Raw genomic sequence first — 20426 nt, forward strand, 5'->3', positions numbered from 1 at the left:
CACTCTTTATGGAGTTTCTGAGCATCAATGGCGTTGTGGAGCAGACTTTCTGAGTGTGTCCCTGGAAAAATAAATGCATTATATATGCATCACATTAGTTAGACCTCAAGGATACACACAATGTACTTTGGTGACTAAAACTGAATGTAAACGTTACTGTTCGTTGTTTACAACAGAACTCCACAGGGCACCTTTAATGAAAGTGCAATTCTAAATCACTGACATGCACATTTAATTTCTTTGTGCAGCACTTTCATCATGGTGTTGATACTAGTGTATTTTGCTGAACTAGTTGTCATTAATAGCTACCACCCTTTGTGCGGGTTCAAGTTGTGTTCCATATTTTATGTTGTTAATGTAAAGATCTTTGAGTGGATTCATTTTTTAAGCTTTTTGATTTATTGTCAGACTAAGTACAGTATTATGAATGAAACATGATAACCAAACATTTTTAGTCTTTTAATTTTGCATTTATAAATATGAAATAAACATGTTTCAAATAAACTTATCAAAACAAGTATAAAAATATTAGATGTTGTGATGGCTTGTTGAACAGATGCAGATGTACAGACATAAGGAGGCAGACTACAAACAAAACAGGTAGTTTCTTCCAGTTGAACAGCTTTTTCCCGTTATATCTGTTAGTACAAACCATGCTGACACGACAGAAACATTCATCTTTCATCCATCACCATCCTGCCTGATAAAAAAAAAAAAAAAAAACAACAGGAGCTAAGAAAAACAGTGCAGTAATTTTAGTTATGTACCACAAATAAAGAATACTGCAAAGAAATCATTAAACCAAATTCTTATACAGATAGCAAGTCAACGGTGACATTTATAGTTACTTGTGAAAAGATCTTCCCCTATTTCACTTATTTGTAAGAGTACGGTACAAAACAGTCCACTCAGCTTCGTTTATAAAGAAAGTTTTAAGAATAAAATACTTGGAGTTGGGGAATCACTGCATTATTTCCAAGTCAACCATGTTTCTCTTCTTTCCCAATCTCTCCAGTGGATTTAACTGTCATTCACATTTCCCACAGTGAAGACAAACCTGAGAACACCTCAGAGGGTTTTTCTCCCCATGAAAGCCTTCAGTAGTCCTGTATGACTGGCGTTTACTTCCAGAAGAGGATGTTCCAGAAAAGCAGCCAGCAAGGATAGACCAGCAGGGCTATGAGCGGGTAGACCAGAGAGCCGTACAGGAAGTGGTCCAGGATGCCCTGCGAGATGACTGACAGGTAGAGCAACCAGCCTTCCTGGAAGCTGACTGGCAGTTCCTGCAGCTCTTGGAAGAAAAAGACGGAAAAGAGGAGCGTGCATGCTGGGCTGAGGATGACTAGGATAAAGGCGGATAAAACCCTATGGGAAGAAGAAGAGGAGAGTGAGGTTTTACTTTGAATATTCAATCGACTGTGGCAATACAGAGCTACAATGTGAATACAAATAAAGGTGACGTACTTTGGTACGTGGGGTGTGACGAAGGCGGCCACAGGCACCAGGGTGAGAGCAAGGATGAATCCCAGGGAGAAGTTGATGAGGGCGGTGCAACCCAGCAGCACGGCCAGGTAGAGCACAGCCACCAGCTTCAGCACCCTCCAGCCCTGCTCCGTCCCCTCGCCCGACAGGAGCCTTCAATAAAACAGCACAACAAAACGACTCACTCTCCCGCATCACAGCGCTCTTATAGTTGTAAAAGTTTCCCACCGTCTCAGCTAGCTCTGTTCTTCTTTGTCTTGGTAAATGCTGTGCGCGTTATTAAGTAAGTCAATAAACTTTTCAGGAATCATTTCAAAGCCTCTGGTTGTCCATCACTCTTTATAAACCCGAGAAAAGAACTTCACGTTAAAAGGTAAATGTCTAAAAAGATTTAAGACTGAATAAAATGTGTGAACAAATTATATCAAACACACAGACTTAAGGCCAAAAATCAAATCAATACTTAAATGTGTGTGTGAGTACTTTGCTGTCTGCTTTTAATCTGTTCTCAAATGTTCAGAAAAGCTGTTCATTTTTTTCAGATTCACTGTGTAACTTCAGTGTTAATATAAACGGAGCATTAATATTTAATGTAAAAATTTGGGTGATATGATCTCTGATAAAAAGCCACTAGCAATGTGGATAACATGGTAAATAAATTAGAGCTTTTGTAGATTACATTCTCTTACATGCAAGAGTCAGCTCAGAATAAAGTACCACTCAACCTGTGATGTTGTCTTTAAGACCAAGAACATTACAATGTATATAAAAAGAAAAACATTGTACTACCTATGTGTGTTATGAGGCAGAGCCAGGCCTGCTGTGTAAACACCAATAGCCGTCAGGACCACAGCCTCTGTCTCTGATACCGGGAACTGTTCCACAGCCATCTCCTGAAATTGGATCGGCAGGGTGTACAGAGCCACTCCAGTCAGATGGCTGATCACCAGAGGAGTCAACACAGACAGCACTCCTGGACTGGAAACCTGGGAGGAAACAGATTTGATTAAAATGGTAATTCAAAAGCCTCAAGATAAGTAGCTGAAGTAATATGTGTGTCTAACCTGCTCTTTGTCAGTGATTCCATCCTCTGTTCTTGGTGGTGGAGTTGCAAGTTGAACCCACAAATCTAAGGCCTGTACCACAGTCAAGTGCAATAGCAGTGTTAAAATCAACATGTAATCAGTAAGCTGGGCTTCAATCAGGGTGTTTGTGTTATGCTTTTTTTCAGTCGTGTTTTTAGATTAAACCAAACTGAAAGTAAAATAACCGCGAAAGGATACACGAAGCAGTAGGATGACGGCGAGGAGGCCGAAGGCTGGCATGTAATACCCAATGGAGACAAAGTGAGAGAGTGACGGCATGAGGTAGAAGAAGTAGGACTGGTGTAGGCGCTCCAGGAGGTTATTCAGCTTACGATACATTCCTTCCAGGAGCCTAGAGGATATACATAAAGGCAAAAAAAAAAAACACAGCTATTAAGTGTCAGCTTATAAAGAATGTGAAAACGATAAACAAAAAAAGCAGCATACACTCTGACCTGCCAATGGTGGTGACGTCTGTCTTGTACTGACGGAAACTGTTGATGCCCTTGATGGAGGCAGCCTCAATGTGGTATCGCAGGAAAAGGCCATGATCCCCCCAAGGACGCCCACTGGCCTGTTTCATCACCATCAGCATCATGGTCTGGACTGAGTGGCTGTAGCCTGACACACTGTCCCAGTCATTCCGCTGAAGCTGTAGACACATCCACACAGAAAAATCTAAATTAAAAACTGTATTATTATCATAACCTGCTGCTCACCAAACACACAGCAGAAGACAAAATGTATTATGTTTCTACTAAATCTCATCACAAGCCTTCACCTTGCCCTGGATGGTGCAGAGGACTCCTATCTTCTGACAGAAAGCATAGAAGAGGTTGGCTAAATCCAGGTTCGGGAGCTGGCCGTTGAGGCCTTCCAGTACCAGGTCCATACTGGTGATGACATCACTGCTGAGCTCCAGGGACAGAGCTGCCTGGATTGAACCACCACGGCCTTGAAGTGGAGACCAGTCCATACCTGGATGCACCAGTACAGAAGAAAAGTCAAATGCATGAGTTCTGCATGAATCTGGAGAGAATGTAATACTTTCAGGGATATTTGTTGATTGTTTTTTTTAAGTGTGTGGATTACCTGTAGTGTTGGTGTGGTGGTAACCCTCCAACCAGGCCTGCATACCAATCAGATCATGTTCATTCACAAGGAAGATGATGTCTTTGGCCCAGTAAATCTGATCTATTGAGGAACACAGCCGTCATTAAAACAAGACATTCCACTTCAGTGTCAATCAAATGATAGAGAGAGCCGTGGGTTCTGTACTCACTCCTGAAGTACTGTGCCAAGCCGAGTAGCAGCCCCACTGCCTGGTTGTTGGAGTCGCCTGGGGTGCAAGGGGCACTCAGCACCAGGGCTTCAGTCCGAGGAGCTCTGGGGGCCCGAAGGATCCCATATACATTTGTGCCTTTTACCATCTGAGAGAAGAGAAGATGGAGTAAGATGAAGAGGAGCCGTAGATGCATAGAAATACTATTAAAAAAATAGTTGAGCCAAATATGGAAGTAAAGTACATTTAAAAGTCCTCAATCACAGACTTACATATCTCTCTTTGTTTTCATCAGGGAAGGGCAGCTTGCGAGAGAACCTCTGGGTAAACACCTCCAGCCCTCGAGCCTGCATGGTCTTCACCAGCCAATCCACTGGCATCCCCCTGCAGAGAAACAACTGGTCACATCAGACTGGTGGAAAAAGATTAAATATTAAAAAGGACTTAGTAAAACTAAAGAAAAACACACAGGAAAACTTTAAAAATGCTATCAAACAGTGAAAAGACAAATAACATCTGTTAATTATACGGCCCTGAGTAAGTGCACTGTGCTCAGACATCTCCAGTCATCATGATCAAAACAACATTATGACTTTAATTCATGTCTTCCTTCTCTGTAGCTTTGTGCTGCTTACCCGGCTTTCTTCTTATGGGCTGAAAACTCTCTCCCTGTGGTCAGCGCCCTCTCCCCTGCTGGAAAGCGCTCCTCCACCATGGTAGACCCCATGGCGTTCTCTGACATGTATGTGCGCAGAGTGAACGGCTCAAATGCTAACCCCATGAACCAGGCCACACCCGCCATGTAGCAGACCACACTAAGATGGAAGGATGGAAGTCAAAGGGAGAGAAAGCATGTAAGTTATAAGCACAGGTGCACACTGGGTATTGCAATAAAGGGAGAGGTGTCATTAAGGCACATTTATCTTTCAGTGACTAACAACTCACCAGATTGGGGAATTGAGGCGGGTTAGCAGGCTGATTAAAGCCCGTCTTCTGTTTGGATCAGACAGCAGTCCCATGTTGTTGTCCCTTGTAACGTAACAAAGCCTGAATACCCTGGACCCTGAAGGCAGCACACACACTGTAACTGTACCTATCAACTACACACCTGAAATATGTGATCACAGATCGATAATTACCGACGCAAACAACCGCAAGCTGAGTACCATGGATTTTATCTTTATCTGACTGTCCGTATATTCACAAGCAGGTCATTACACGGTTCCAGCTCGAGAGGAGAAATCGTTTTCTTCCACCCGCTGTCGTATTGACAGCTTGGGGTTAGCTTGCGGCTAGCTAACTTAGCTTGCGGTCTCAGTTTGCAAGTGTTTCAAGCCGTTGTCCTCTGTGGAGGTGATTATTATTAACAGTTAGGTGGTAGGTGTTTCAGTATTTCACATAATATGCATGAATACATACCTCTTTCCAGCGTACAGCGGGTCACATCCGCCTGCAGAGGTGGGGCTTCTTCACACACAGGAGCCGCTGTTTGCAATTTCCTTGTTCCTGCGGGAACATTAATGCGGCGGACCGACTTCCGGTCAAGCAATAGGAAATAAAATTACATTTAAAAAGGAAAACATCTATCTCACGACATATATTTTTCCGTTTTTTTTTTTTTTTATTTAAAAATTAAATATAAATTATTAAAAATATAAAAAAAAATAAATTATTGGTTTATGATCAATTTTTAAGATCATTATATTTCCCTTCCTCACCTATTAAATACCTTTTAACTAGTGTTTGTGTATTAAAAGTAAGATCCCTGCTTTTAAAAAAATATACAGTATGTATTTCACATACACAATTTCAGATTTTCAGCGAGAGATTTCAAGCCAGCTTTTTGTTTCCACAACGTATTTCAAATTTGTATATACTCCAATTTTATTGTTTACAAACATTGCTGATGTACACAAACATTTAACAGCATCTTAAACATCGATAACTCCATATCTTCTGTTCTTTTTTAATAACACACCCTTTTATCGGATTATAGATTGCACATTTAAGTACTTAATAACTGAATAAATAATAACCACTAACACGTGAACAAGCAACACACAAATGATGCAGGATTGACATATTTATTTTCAGCTTCACCACTGATATACTGTACAAAAGTATAGTTGCCATGGATACATAAAAGAAAACCCATTCACTCCAAGATTCTCCCATCGTTCCTCTACATTAAGTCCCATCGCTTGGTCTGCAACCAAAACCACAGTCCAGATGTTGACCCCTCCTCTCTGCATCACTCTCCAGAGAGCACAGAAACTTCCTCGAGATGTTGTCGCACAACCTCGTCCAGCACCTTGCTCACACCTTTACAAGCTGTCATGGCAGCTTCAATTAGAGCCTCTAAGTGGTCCTGATGTAGTCTGGCGTCCATCTGCAGCAGAGCGATCTGTCCGCCCCGGGGCAGCAGCGCTAAGGCCAGAGAGCTCACTCCTCCACTTTCCTCCGCATAGCAAAGGTCAGCAAGGGGTGTCTCGTCCACAAACCCGACCGTGCAGGCACACACGTAGTCCCGCATGGGGATGCCGGCGTCGATCACCGCCAGAGTGGCAGCGTTCACACACACACTGTAGTTCCCTCCATCTGACTGCAGAATCTGTTCGGAGAGAAGATTTCATGTCATTTCAGCACAAAAAAAAGAATCCTTATATTAGTATTTTTCCCCCCCAAGATGGCGATCCCAACAATATAAACACAACACATCAAATCCGCCTCTCACTGTTCCACATTCACCTTGACATAGATGTCTATTTGAGAGCGTGGGTAGAGCTGGGTCATCACAGCAGCTTCAAACGTCTGCTTCAGGTGGAGGCTCATCTCGGTAGACTTACGGTCCCCATGCGGTCTCCTCTTCCTCTCTGCTGTGCTGAACGTGGCCATGCTGTACTGACAGTTGATAACAGCTCGATCGTGACGAGTCCGGCTGCGTGAGCCTCGCATCTACGGGTGATAAACAAGGTAACTTTTAAAAAGAAATGTCTGAGAAAGACTGTTGTTGAGTCTCACTCCCAGGTATCAAAGCGTCGGGCACAATCAACTATCTTTCTTGGCTCTGATTGGTTGTTTTTATTCAGCCACTGGGTTCATTCAAATGTCATTAGGAGCATAAGGAGAAGATTTTTTACAGATTATGTCTCATGTACTACTTAGACTTAGACTTCACTTTATTGATCCCTTTGGGATGACTCCCTCAAGGAAACTGAATTTCCAGCAGCTTACAAAACACTAAATAATAATTACAAAATAAAAGAGGTATAAAAAAAATACAGTATAAGATAAACAAACTCTTAGCTAACTATAGAAAGTAAACAATAAACTCTTAGTTAAATATAGAAAGTAGAGAAAAGAATAAAAGTAAAATAAAATTAAAGTAAAATAAAATCAAATCAAATAAATGTAGAGAACTGTATAGAGGATAAATATAGATAAATATATAGGACTGTATATGGCATCGTGTTATTATACAGTGGATAAATGACATTAGCAGAAATTAGCAGTTAAATTACATTATTGCACTGAAGCGGTGGATTAAGTTATTGCACAAAAAAGAAGAAGAGTGTCCAGGTATGTATTTTAGTAGATTATTGTTATTATTATTATTATTATTATTATTATATATTCAACTTAATTGTCATTGCACAAGTACTAAGAAAACAAAATGCAGTTTATGATCTAAGTGCAAAAAGCAGTGAAGTGCAGAGTAATGTACTAATGTACAGGGATATAAAATATAGTGCTATACCAATAATAATAATAATAATAATAATAATAATAATAATAATAATATAGTGGCAGTTTCAGCAAATATGACAAAAAGTTATTTTTATAAAAATTACCTACTGCAGCTTTAAGGGCCTTCCCCCATTCAAGATTGAATTTGCTGGTCCTAAATAACATCACTGAGAAACATTTATTTTTGCCTACATTTGTCATATTGTGATATACTTTATCAATGCAATCCAACACAACAGCTCATCCATAAACTCTACCTTTACATTACAGATAATGGTGTTATGATAATCTGACTGATCTGTTTATTATTGAGGTTGTAGTTTGCAGTGTTGTTGAACTGGACTGCATTATACTGAGAGGTGTTTCTAATGTTTTGCCAACCAAATTCACAAATATGAGGGGAAGAATACTATAAACACATTTCAAACATAAACCTGGGCTATGGTAACTTATAATGGGCATTATTTGACGTTTTATAGAGTAGATAAATACTTGATTGATCAGTGTTTTGGAATCATTTTCAAACCATAGCCCAGCAGCAAAGCACTTAATCTAATATTTGCTCTCCGCTCCAGCATTATGGGAAATGTTGTTCATGTTCAAAACACATCCTGATATTCCCTCTGGAGGAGTTACTGCCTTGTTTTAGGTTATCACTGCTGGCCAGCCCCACGACCCTGCATGCATGCTACTTACTTCATGTGGCCCGTAGACCACAGCCAGAGCCTTCGTGTTTCCCTGCTCTAGATACGCAGAACCGTCCGCCTGAGCGAACACCCCCATGCGGGCCTGGACCTTCCGCAGCTCGGTGGCCTTTCTTCCATCTAAACGGTACCCCTGGTCGGACAGCAGCTCCAGACCCGCCATGTTGCCGCAAACTTCGAACGAAGAGCAACGCAACGCCCCACGTGTCCGCCGCCGTACTACATTACCCATGCGCCCCTTCTCTGGAAGAACTATGGCGAGGCAGACGGCCCAAAAATATTTATAGTATATACATTTTGGATTATAAATTACTAATCGTATTTGTATACAGTCTGCGATGGGAATACCAACGTTGCACCTACAACAACAAAGTGGTAATTGATAAGTCTTCTTCCTCATTCATTGAAATGAATTATTAACTCTAAAACTAAGAAATGTATACAATTGTTGGACTCAAGTTACTCTTTAGGTATAATTTAATCTCCTCTTTTACTTTGAGTTGTATGTAAGGATGAATTCTTAATTCATCCTATTTAATTACTTATTGTCAGTCATAAAAAGTACTATATACTAAGTCTTTGTTAATTGCAGTATATTGGATTTGTTAATAAATGGTTTAAAAGTTCTTAATATGTATTTCATATCCATTGCATCTTCCTGCTCAAGGATCACTGGTTGTTTCAACAATAATGTTACAACAATATTTAATAATTTATTTAATTGTAACTGTAACTCTTTTCACTTTGCTAAATGTTGACTCCTAGTACTCCGAGTAAATGCGTGTTTTTCTGGGGACCCCTGGAAATCTGTCAATGATTATGATCCCTGGAGCAAACCTAAGGATCCAATACTCTTCAACAACTAAATAAAACCTCTGGACTACCATGTTGTTACATCCAGACCTGTGAAGTAGTGGACTGCGTCAGTCTCACAATGCATGCATGAGTTACACAACTTAGAACACTTTTAAAAATAAAATTTATTAGCATCTCTAATGTGTATAAATAAAAACATATATGAAACAATGTATATACGTATGATGTAATGAGTTTAACAATAACAGGGTTACATGTGATACAAAGGAGCAGTCTTTATTTTAGCCAGTGTATTGTGAGGAAAACTGTACCTTGAAACCAAGCTTTCAAATATCTATAAGTTGCAGATCTACATTCTTCAATAAGAATGAAACAAATAAATCAGTTCCACGGTGGTAACAGGGACAATGTGGTAAATACGCAGTTTTGCTTTCCTGTTTAAGATTTTAAAACATCTTTGATTTAATACATTACAAATTCTGTACTTTTTTTAGGGTTTCACTACCAATGCTGAGGCCCAAAGCCGCAACACTATTCACGCCGACCTTCTCAACTTAACATTACACTCAATAAAAACCCTAAAAAAGGGCTTTCACCTCACTCTTTTCCATTTACTGAAGTCACATTGTTCCACAGACTCATAAGAAAGGGTCTTTATAAGCAGACCTGAAATCTAGGGACAATATGACTATAATGTTAGACACAGCGACAAAAAAAAGTAAAGATACCAAATGACAAATTTTACATGTAACTAACAGATCCAAAAGAATCAAACAAACGACTCGATTTGCATTTTACTAATGTAACAAGGTTTGTCATTTTCTGCGATGGCTTGCTGTGCCTGGGTCGGAATACCAAGAAGACAGTGAATGGATGCTTCTGTGGGGGGTCTGAGGACTCGGCTCTCTAGGCAAAAAGCAAAGAAAGTAAAGGACCTCTCCTCTTGTGTCACCCAATGTTTTCTATTTGGTCATGCTTTCAACACTCACCGTGTTCAAATATCTTACAAAAACTGACAGATATGCACATAGGACAAATGCTACCTCTGAAAACTGGCCAGAATTTTACAATAGCCAATGTGATGTGGACTTGTAACAGACCATTCATTTACACCGCTGACGACTAGAGGAAATCGTCTACAACCCACGTGACTGTGTGTCAAACTGCCATAGACAAGTCGGTTACAATGTGCGGACTATTATTGGCCATTGTCTCAGTTTTTCCTCATAAATTGAAAAAATATCACATTTTAAAAGGGGATAACAACATCCAAGACTAACTGCTTCAAAGTAAAAAAAAAAAAACCAGTGGGTAGGTACAAAAAAAAAGAAAAAGAAAAAAGTGGTGTGTCTGCTTTATTACGCAGGTGTACGTGACAGTGAGAGGTTATCGGCACCCAAGGATCATGGCGACCTCATTCAGCCTTATGGAATGAAGGGACTATGTAGTAGATCTGAAAAACGATGGTCTCTGCTCCATCCCAAGTCTTTAGAAGAGTGCAAAGATCCCCTTATTTCCCTGATATATCCATGTTCTCGCATCCTAAAACTCTGCAAACTCCTTCGCGCATTTTTCCGTTAAAGAAACGCGGATTTCCTCCTCCTCGTAGTCGTCGAAGTTGCTGGTGTCCCCTGGGCCTCTGCACTTTGGTATGAACGGGGCTTCCACCTGCAAGAACGGGAGCAATGCATAATTTAACAGGGAGGATTTATGTCTACACTGCCAATCACAAGAACACCCAGAACAGAGAAAAGGAGAGGCAATTATTTCTCTGAAGAAAGAAACTTCAAACATCCTTCAGGAGTGTACCTTACACACTGTCAGGAGGTGTCTAGAAACTGGCAATGATGCTAAAACACACAGAATTCTGACAGCTAAATGAGTCAGTATTCTTTAAATGGTAGTGCTTGTTAGATGGTCAGTGTGTGAAACCTTTCCGACACTGGGATTGGGGAGCTGGGTCCAGCGATTTTTATCAAAACAATAAGGCCTACTTAGCTACTTCATGTGTTGATTTGCCAGGTAACGCATGCTGAAATGCTACATTACACCATTTACTGAGCAAGTGTCAGTGTCATTTCTGTGTGCATTACAGTTTCTATGTTTTCAAGGATGCAGCCAGTGCAATGTTAATGTTCTTTAAGGCTAAAGCCTGACCTGACACAAACATATGACTTTGGTGAACTATTTCTTCAAAGTCGTCAGTCCACCTCCCTCAGCTCTGTATTTACTAAACATGTCAGAGAAAAGTCAGGGTTGGTGGAAAGATACAGAAAGATATGGCTTTAGTGGGATTCCAAAACATACAAGGATGTGTTTGTGTGCAGGCCGAGCCCGTAAAGTCCTTTTTCAAAGTTCATCATTAGGGGTGTAACAATCCATCAATAGATCGGTTTAATGATCATCAATCCAATACGATCGATGCAAAGTGAAAACATCGATCCATATCGTCATCTTTCAGACGCCTTTCTCATGGCATGTCTGTCCAGGTCTAAGCACATATCCTTCCTAAACATTAATTCCGTAGTGTTCGTTATCTGTCACCGTGTCTGTTTCAGTTTTTTATGAAGATGTAACGACGCTTACAATAATTAAACTGAGTTTAATTTCTCCGCAGCAACTTTGTTGCTGCAGGGAGTCTGTTTTTTTCCCCTCGTCCTCAGCTGCGTTTCCAACACGAGGTCAGATGGATACTGTGTTGCTGCTGGCTAAAAGAGTGCCTGTGACTAAAAGCGAGTACTCCCGACAATAAATATGGAGTTTTATACACATTTATATGTATTTTTAAACTCTAATTTACTCTTAAAACAGACACAACAATATTACTAAATATCTCTGCTTTTTCTACAGAATCCCACTAAATTTTGTCACATGGAAGCAGTTATTTTGCAACCAGTAACTTCTCTAAAGCATGGGGGCAACACTAAATTAGGGAAGCAGCACTGAAAGCGGTGCAGAGATAAAATGAATCACATCCTATAACAAATTACAGAACAAGAATTATAGAATTACAGATACATTCGATAAGACAGAGCCAGTTTAAAGTTTAAAAAGCCCACAGTATAATTGTATAATAACAAGGTTGAACAGAATGAACAGATCAATGAGATTTAAGCCCGAGCTAAATATCTACTTTGATTAATCGAAGAACACCATTATCATCGTCATCCTGCAAAATGGCATGTGACGCCGATGGCTCACAGCCTGCAGTGGAGCTGGGTGATTTCGAAGTGGAAAAAAAAAAAACTCTGACTGCATTCAGGCAAAAAATACAGCTGCAAATAATGACCATCACACCGGAACATAAAGCAGAAATGATAAAACAGTCCTCACACAACTTACAGTACAAACAAAATAGTATAAAATAATACTAGTGGAGCATCATAACTGGGAATTTTACAACTAGCAAAAGAAAAAAGAAAAAAATCAATATCAACAAATCAATATCTAATTAACTTGGTTTTTAAAGCGGGAACAGTGTTTGATATCACTACAAAATGTGTATTGGTGTCTTGCCTTTCTCTCATAGATTGCGATCCAGTCTGTTGTAGCAAACCATTTGTGGCCCTTGATGTCGTTGACTCCGTTCTTCAGGTTGCCGTAACGTTTCGTCAGATCCACCTGCAGCAGGTTTCTCAACAGATCCTTCAAGTCGGAGCTGAAGTGGGACGGGAAACGCACCTAGAAACAAATAGACGTTTTGGAATTTCTTTCTACCAGCTGAGTTTTGTTCATCCACACCTATAACTGATTCTCAAACAACAGGTAGGAGAGGCACATTCCAACTTTCACGTAAAAATATTTAAAGACAAACATCTGCTTACCTTCCCAGACACGATCTTCTCGTAGATCTGAATAGGCTGATCTGCAAAGAAGGGAGGGTAGCCAGCTGCCATTTCGTAGATAAGGACTCCGAGGGCCCACCAGTCCACAGCTTTGTTATAGCCCTGAAAAGAGTCAAGACAGATACTACCATAACAGAGAGGACAAAACTTCTACTACTCATGGAGTTCTAAAGTCTTATCACCAGTCATTTTACTCCAGTATGTACAGTATGAAAAAACACAAACTTGTGAGTAACATTGCTAACTAAATATATACAACCTATATATAAAAAATAAAATATAATACTCATGTAGTAGTGGTTCCCTATATGTTTGTTATTTATCCAGCTGTATATCTGCCAGTAGATAGAGCTGTGCACCAGTTTTCCCAGTTGATAGAAAATAATGCAATGTATTTTTTTTGCTGCATTACATTTATGGTCTTCTGACGCAACTGACAGTGAGGAAAAATTGTCTCTCACTATCTCTTCCTCTTGTTGAGTGTATTTTGTCCTCTGTTATTGTTCAGCAGGCAAACAAAAAAGTCTGACTTTTAATCGGGATTCTTGAATGAGCTTGACATCTTTTCTGCTTTAAAACTCTTTTGAAGCTGTGCTGAAAAACCTCAACATTAACAACAATCTACTCCCAAAAATGCAAAGCAAAACAAAAAGTGTGTTTCGAGAGTTTAAAGTAGTTGATTATTTGGACAGATGTTGCGATGATTCACAATTAGTGGGAATGATCAACTATTAAAATCATGATGATGTGAATTCTTTTGGGGTCTGTACCGAACAAACATGTTTAAAGGCCAGGGTATCTCTGCAGCACTACAGTACTTCATTATAATACCGTTTGTCACACAATTTCTGTGATTTGAATATTGCACTGGCAACATTGTGATTTCGACACTATTTTACTGGACTTTAGGTGGAGTACAGAGAAAGGAGAGAAAACAATGTGACATTTGGCATTCAAAGTATCTGTTCAGACATAAAAATATAGTAACTCCGTACTTTGCTGAGGATGATTTCTGGCGCCAGGTACTCCGGTGTCCCACACAACGTCCAAGTCCTGCCTTTTACCCGCTTGGCAAATCCAAAGTCTGTCACCTAGAAATAAGAACACACATATATATATATATATATATATACATATACATATACATATACACACACACACACACACACACACACACACACACACACACACACACACACACACACACACACACACACACACACACACACACACACACACACCCCGTACATGGGCCAAAGTGTGGACTTACAAGACAGCCGCATTACTTATTCATTTGTTGCGGTGTAGCTCACCTGAATGTAGCCGTGGTGGTCAATGAGAAGGTTCTCGGGTTTCAGATCTCTGTATATGAGATCTAGTGAATGGAGGTACTCAAATGTCAGCACTATCTGGGCGGCATAAAACCGTGCATGTGGTTCACTGTAGGGGGAGGAGGAGGAGGAGGAGGAAAAGAAGTGTGTTGAAAACAATCTCAAGAACTGTATGTTATAAGACACAGCAGAAAATAGTTAAAACATTCACCTGAACCTTCCAATTCGTCTTAGGTGTGAGAACATCTCTCCTCCTGGAACGTACTCCATCACCATGTACAAATTGGAGTTGTCCTAAGAGAAGTAAAAAAGACACTTACACCATGTTCAACAGTGAATAAAGGAATTTCTGACCCTAAATTTAAATAAATGTAAAAAAAAAAAAAAGAAAGCCCACTGTACCTTAAACGCATACTCAAGTTTGACGAGAAAGGGGAAGCTCACAGCCTGTAATATCCTCTTCTCGTTTAATGTGTGTTCTATTTGCTTGAGTTTCACCACCTGACAGATGAAAAGAGATAAGATGACCTTGTCGGGTAAATCTCACTTACTCTAGCAGCAGAGATAACACACACAGGAAAGGCAGCTTTTAGTCAACCATTTATTTATTTTACTTGTGTCACCTAGTAACAAGTTTTAACTTCATTTTTTTTAAAAGGAGATAAGAATATATTTGTATTACTGCACATTTACGGCACATGTCTACACTATTATTTATTTGGAAATGTTCCATGAGGCTTAATACACGCTTCCACTGACCTTCTGCTTGTCCAGTATTTTCATGGCAAAGTATTGCTCTGTTCCTTTGTGTTTCACCAGCATGACTCTTCCAAATGAGCCGGTACCCAGGGTCTTTAATCTCTCAAAGTCATCTAGGCACGTTGTGCTCTGTGAAAATGACAGCGTGTCAGGCCTATTCTGTGCATTCAGCTACTAAAAATACAGAATGATGATTTAAAAAAGTTTTTAAATCATTCTTACCTGTGGTGGGCATTCCCATTTCCGTAAGAAATCTTCTTTGGCTTTGGCTAGAAACTCTTTCACTAAAAAAAGCGCAAACACAGAAACTGTTAGTGCACAGCTATTGTTCGGTGACATTAAGTAAATTACTGGCATAAAAGCACACATGTGGGGTTTTAGATTAAACTGGCAAAAAGACCAAATTCTATTATACTACATGGGGAAAGTAAACCAACGAAGAAGAAACAGGGCAAAAGTCAACTCTCATCTGGATATACATTAAATGGGATACTAAAAATATCACATACTTTGTTCCAAAGAACAAAGAACACAAACACAAGACAACGACATTCAAGACAGGCAGACTAGTGATGCATGCCAAGACACTCAGTATATTTGTTGTGTTATTTAGTAGCCTTATTCAAAAGGGAGGGGGGAACACAACACTTAGGATTACAGGGGAGGTTTATCTGAGCATCTTGTGCATCACTTTGGGGGAAGGCTATTAAACACAGCATAAAAATGGTAAGCAAAGACAAACCAATGTATGGAAAATCCAGATTGAGAGAATGTGGATAACAAAAACACTGACTTATTATTAAAGCACACAATCAAAGCAAGCACATCAAGCAAGTCGTCACAATGAGACCAATGCCGTTCTGCCATTCTGGTCGTCTTTTGGAGGAATGAGCATACCAAAAGTCTCTATTGATCACCAAGGTTTTGCAGGAACAATCACCCACATGGATGGTGATGATACGGAAGAGAAGACAGAGAGAAATATAGAGTTCATGTACATAAAAACAGGTGTAACACATCAACAAACATGACGCATATGCAGTGAATAGAAGCAACAGGAATGAAAACAGAGTTGACATTCACCTGAGGAATTTAAACAGAGACTGGGTGTCTACTGTGGTATTCGAAGAACAGGTGTACCAAAATGCCATGTAGCAGAAATTCAGTCGTGCATATTAGGTCAGATTGATAAGATACTAGGGAACAAAACCTCCAAAACCTACTGTAGCCATAGACTTTTGTGACATGTCTGACAATTTCTCTCCCTGTAATAGCTTTGAAAGTATAATGAATAGAGCTGAAACTATTCGTAGACGACAGAAAAGGTGTTTTGATAATCTCTTAATTGTCAGAGTTCATTTTCAAGCAAAAAAGCCAAACATTTCCTAGTTTCTGCCCCTCCTTTGTCAGGATTTGCTGCTTTTCTTTGTTTCATGTAGGACTTAGTTTAGTTATTGATTAACCTGACATTTATTTCATTTCAGATGACGTACGGAGCCCAAGATGATGATGTCCGACCAACCAAAAACAATGATGTAAACCAAAGAAAAGTGAATATGACTTAAACAATTAATCAATTATCCAAGTTGTTGATTAATTTTCTGATGACCAACTAAGTTGCCGTAGAACAACATAACACCCACAAGGACTAAACATCCCCCATCCAATCGCAGAAATTTAAAAAAACGTCAGATATTATGAGGTCCTTTTGGACGCACAAAGTCTCTCCAACATTTTGTACATAGAGGAACAAATCAAACGGTCCAAAGCCAGAACAGTGGGCCAATCCTTTCTGACAGCAATGCCAAATCCAGACAAGCATAACATGGTTCAGTTATGTCTCTGTCCTGTTACATTACAGAGTGTGTAACACAATACACGAGCGGAGTGAAATAAAATAGGTGTGATGATGGCAGCTGTTTAATCTCCCTGTACAAGTGTGACTGTGTTGGCTGTTGCAACTGTTCCAGCTAGTGGCAGCTTTATACAGTAAACACAGGTACTCTAGTTTATATACAGCACTGTAGGTAAGTTAACCAGGTCGTCTTGTCAGAGCGGCTACACTCCAGGCTAATCTGACGCTCAGGGCACAGTGTCAGCTTAAACAGGTTTAACAGTTAGCCACGCCGCAGGATCTAGGGATCATAGTTACACTCAAAAGAAATGCTTGGCAGTATGGTAACTATTGCTGATCTGATCATCTCTGTCTGTCTGAGTGCCTCTGGTTGGCACTGTTCACTGTGCCTGCCTGGTCTCTATCAACAAGTCAATAAATCTCAGAGGAACGTATTCACTGCATTGTAAAGTGACGCTACTTTAAACAAACTAGGTGCGTGGTTCTCGGGCATGTTTTGAAGATTATAAAAATCATGACAGTGGTCGACAATGTCAGAGTCGGAGTGACTGATTTGAGGCCATCCCAATGAAATTAGTTCTGCAAGAAATAATACACACCTACGGCTTGTATGTTTACAACCAGGCATAGGGAAACATTTATGATTTATCACAGGGGATGCTAGATGATGACAAGCTGCACACATCAAAGTATACGAGCGCAAAGTAACACTGGCCTAGGCCTAGTTACGTCAAACCTTTCAAAGCTTGTAATACCCCTTATCCTCTGACGAAGGTCTGATGACAAGCTGCTCCAGTCAATGACGAGCTGAGTGTGAGAAGTGAGGCTTGATGGACCTTTACCACAGCAAGATTAGAAAAGGGGCTCTAAATAAACACAGGGGACACAATTCAAGTGTGTTTTTGTGAGTGTGTGTGTGTGTGAGTGTGTGTGTGTGTGTGTGCATATGCCGGGAAGACAGTAGTAGATCCCCAGTTTTATGAATGGAAAGAAGGCATTTGTCATTTCTTCACCATATTTGGTCAGGGTGCTGCACAGAGGGAAAGCTTTGTTTATGTAGCCAAGAATAAAATGTAGCAGTGAATCCCGAGGCAGAACAGTCCCACACTGCCTTCTAGTAAAATGTATTGGCTATTTATAACAATTACTCATGGGTTTGTGGCTTATTGCTGCAAATTTATGATCACCAGTGCCAAGTTCCTGTCTGAATACGTGCTAGCTGTGCTGACTGAGGCTGCAGCTAAACACAACGCTAGGACCACATCCTAAATTGTTGTTCGCCCAGGTTAAAGGATGACACCACAGGAGGAGACGATGCTAAACCTGAAGACTTTTTAGCCATTATCTAAGGCTTTAGCTGGGGAGCGACTGCACGCCACGGCTAACTGTGTATATGTGTGCAGGCCTGAGCAGCTACCACCATCAAGAGGCAATGAAATGACAGGGGCCTTCTGAGGGCTAATCCCCCCCCTCACCACCACCACCACCACCACCACCTTCAAAGCTAAAGTTAGCAGGCTAGCTGGTCATCAAGCTTGATCCTTCTTGTGCTCCAACAGGCATGCAAACAGCCCCTTTTAAACGTGTGAAAGTCACTAATATGTGGGGATTTTATCGACAAGCATTGCATATCGCGGCTCTGTCTTTTACTATACCGTAGGTTGTTTTAAACACTGCTGCCATTTCCCCCACCCCCTTGCAAGCCAAGAAAACCACAACATCCACGGGGTCTTCTTCCTACTAGCTAACTTAGCTAGGCCTCTTTTTTAAAAAAAACACAACACTCATTTTACGTGCAAATCCCAACAAGCAATTTCCCTGCATTGCCATTAATCGTCAACGAGTTATGTGCAGCTCTGGTGGGATAACCGTGCGGGGGGATGGACGGACGGACGGCCCTCCCCTGCTTTACTGTAGCTCCCAGTTAGGACACTTTAGGTGTTATGAACAGGCTAGCTATCTACGTTGAGGCTAAGTAAAAAAATAAAAATAAATACAACATAAAACACCAAAATGAGGGCAAAACAAACCACCCCGGACTCACCGCTCTCTAGCTCGTTGCCCTTCTTGGCGGTGGCAGCGTTCCCCATGGTGTGGAAGACACGGCTGGTCGCTCCGACTGAGAAGAGATGGCGGTGGCTAGCTAACCTTCCTACAGCCGATGATTCCCGAGCTCCTTTAAAAAATAGGTGAACCTCAAAAATCGGCGTGAATATTCAAGTCGGTTCAAAACGAAATAAAAGTCCAGTGTCCCTTCCAGCCTGGCCCCCCCCTCACTCTCCTCTCTCTCTCTCTCTCTCTCTTCCCTCTCCTTCTTCTCTGGGAGAGATTTCCGCTAGTTGCTAGTTCAGTAATGTCTGTATAGTTGACATGAAGCTAGCGGTCACTTCTGTTTCGGACTCGGCTGCTCTCTGTCTCTCTCTATCCCCCCCTACCACCACCACCACCACCGCCAACCCTCAGCTGCATGCTCACGGCATGGTTAGCACTGGGATTGGCCAGAGATGTCTGTGTGGAGATACCAAACTTGACTTGCTGGCGCGTTTTTTTTTTGTTTTTTTTTAAACATCCCGATTGCATTGAACAGATATGGGCTGACATTTGGATACTCTTTTGCTGACTTGACTAGAAGACTAGAAGTATACTTTGTACTTTGTTGCTAATGCAGCTTGCACCTTCAGGTGTGTTAATATGGTGCAAAGAACAATAGACTGATTCAATTATGAGTCTTACATTTTAGTATTCAGCAGGCATGTTGTTTTTTTTAAGTAATTTAACTTTAATCCTATTAATTACACTTTTTATTAGCTCCACTATATGATTCTGTGCATTACAGTTTATTATATGTGACAAAGAAGAAGGATTTGGCAGAAAAAATAGACAATATTGAAATATAACTTAATACAAGTTTTTAAATTATAAATCCATTACAAAAACATTACATATTGGGGCAGAAACAGTGGTGAAAAGTTTGTTTAAATTGCTCAGAAATTGCAAATCACACTGTAAAACTAGATAAATTCATGTAACTAAAAAAAAAATGTAAGCTAAAAACATTCTTGATCAAGTAGCTTTAGTAATTTTAAGTGACAGTGACTTAAATTTTATTTGTACTGTGAAAACAAAATACCTAGTAAAAAGTTATTCATGAGGAATGTTTCTGTAACTTAAAAAACTAAGTTTTGCAAGTGCATTGTCCCTTTTAAATAAACTTCAAACTCAAGTTAGTGCCACCTATATTTGTAAGTAAAAGTGACTTAATCAATAATCTTTTTTACCCAAAAAACTGAGTTTGTGTTCCATTAGAATTATGATGTAATCAGTTTCAACAATTTTTGGATTTAAATGAATTTATATGGTTTTACAGTGCACAAGTCCTCCGATTATTATCATGCATTAAGGCATATATAGCTACAAATAGTCTTCTTGGAACAATAATGTGTTTTTTTTCTGCAAAAAAGTATAATTTCCACATTAAAATCCATAAACAGGCATCTGCTCCTTCTACCTTTAGAATCTA

At 40.1% G+C, this 20426-nt stretch overlaps 3 protein-coding genes across 6 annotated transcripts; all 3 read right to left on the minus strand.

The window, feature by feature from the left end:
* Positions 1 to 446: 446 nt before the first annotated feature.
* On the minus strand, positions 447 to 5351 carry gpaa1 (glycosylphosphatidylinositol anchor attachment 1). Of its 3 annotated transcripts, XR_007884957.1 has the most exons (14): positions 5269 to 5351; positions 4795 to 4912; positions 4485 to 4664; positions 4122 to 4233; positions 3850 to 3997; positions 3660 to 3761; positions 3349 to 3545; positions 3023 to 3219; positions 2766 to 2919; positions 2547 to 2618; positions 2272 to 2468; positions 1465 to 1635; positions 1058 to 1365; positions 447 to 700 (listed from the first exon to the last, which is right to left on the minus strand). XR_007884957.1 is itself a non-coding variant. In XM_051400740.1 (13 exons), the coding sequence occupies exons 2-13, from the start codon at positions 4866 to 4868 to the stop codon at positions 1122 to 1124; spliced, it is 1848 nt and encodes a 615-aa protein (XP_051256700.1). In that variant the 5' UTR covers positions 4869 to 4912; positions 5269 to 5351; the 3' UTR covers positions 447 to 1121. The 3 variants fall into 3 exon arrangements, 2 of the variants coding, with proteins under 2 accessions (XP_051256700.1, XP_051256783.1); XM_051400740.1 differs by having other exon boundaries at positions 447 to 1365; XM_051400823.1 differs by having other exon boundaries at positions 447 to 1365; positions 4795 to 4878; positions 5269 to 5349.
* A 568-nt stretch (positions 5352 to 5919) lies between these two features.
* exosc4 (exosome component 4) lies at positions 5920 to 8518 on the minus strand. Its single transcript, XM_051407911.1, has 3 exons — positions 8293 to 8518; positions 6598 to 6804; positions 5920 to 6460 (listed from the first exon to the last, which is right to left on the minus strand). Exons 1-3 carry the CDS (start codon positions 8461 to 8463, stop codon positions 6101 to 6103), a joined length of 738 nt encoding a protein of 245 aa, XP_051263871.1. The 5' UTR covers positions 8464 to 8518; the 3' UTR covers positions 5920 to 6100.
* Positions 8519 to 9262: 744 nt separating this feature from the next.
* Positions 9263 to 19377, minus strand: prkacbb (protein kinase, cAMP-dependent, catalytic, beta b). 2 transcript variants are annotated; one of them, XM_051402428.1, is made up of 10 exons: positions 18951 to 19377; positions 15274 to 15335; positions 15052 to 15180; positions 14695 to 14793; positions 14504 to 14586; positions 14275 to 14401; positions 13957 to 14052; positions 12941 to 13063; positions 12633 to 12797; positions 9263 to 10784 (listed from the first exon to the last, which is right to left on the minus strand). In XM_051402428.1, exons 1-10 carry the CDS (start codon positions 18994 to 18996, stop codon positions 10659 to 10661), a joined length of 1056 nt encoding a protein of 351 aa, XP_051258388.1. In that variant the 5' UTR covers positions 18997 to 19377; the 3' UTR covers positions 9263 to 10658. The 2 variants fall into 2 exon arrangements, with proteins under 2 accessions (XP_051258388.1, XP_051258398.1); XM_051402438.1 differs by lacking the exon at positions 18951 to 19377 and adding an exon at positions 15949 to 17639.
* Between the last annotated feature and the right edge of the window lie 1049 nt (positions 19378 to 20426).

This window comes from Dicentrarchus labrax, unplaced genomic scaffold (genome assembly GCF_905237075.1).
Source record: "Dicentrarchus labrax unplaced genomic scaffold, dlabrax2021, whole genome shotgun sequence".
Taxonomy (NCBI): domain Eukaryota; kingdom Metazoa; phylum Chordata; class Actinopteri; family Moronidae; genus Dicentrarchus; species Dicentrarchus labrax.

What these genes read in the sequence shown, in the direction of transcription:
- gpaa1 (XM_051400740.1), bottom strand. Translation starts at nt 4,868, where the DNA reads ATGGGACTGCTGTCTGATCCAAACAGAAGACGGGCTTTAATCAGCCTG. An exon ending in CTTGGCACAGTACTTCAGGA is followed by an intron (nt 3,762 to 3,849) that starts GTGAGTACAGAA and finishes GTTCCTCAATAG; the next exon opens with ATCAGATTTACTGGGCCAAA. An exon ending in CCACCACACCAACACTACAG is followed by an intron (nt 3,546 to 3,659) that starts GTAATCCACACA and finishes TGGTGCATCCAG; the next exon opens with GTATGGACTGGTCTCCACTT.
- exosc4 (XM_051407911.1), bottom strand. Translation starts at nt 8,463, where the DNA reads ATGGCGGGTCTGGAGCTGCTGTCCGACCAGGGGTACCGTTTAGATGGA. An exon ending in TGGTCTACGGGCCACATGAA is followed by an intron (nt 6,805 to 8,292) that starts GTAAGTAGCATG and finishes TATCACCCGTAG; the next exon opens with ATGCGAGGCTCACGCAGCCG. An exon ending in AAATAGACATCTATGTCAAG is followed by an intron (nt 6,461 to 6,597) that starts GTGAATGTGGAA and finishes CTCTCCGAACAG; the next exon opens with ATTCTGCAGTCAGATGGAGG.
- prkacbb (XM_051402428.1), bottom strand. Translation starts at nt 18,996, where the DNA reads ATGGGGAACGCTGCCACCGCCAAGAAGGGCAACGAGCTAGAGAGCG. An exon ending in AGACGAATTGGAAGGTTCAG is followed by an intron (nt 14,402 to 14,503) that starts GTGAATGTTTTA and finishes CTCCCCCTACAG; the next exon opens with TGAACCACATGCACGGTTTT. An exon ending in TCGCAATCTATGAGAGAAAG is followed by an intron (nt 10,785 to 12,632) that starts GCAAGACACCAA and finishes CCGTTCTTGCAG; the next exon opens with GTGGAAGCCCCGTTCATACC.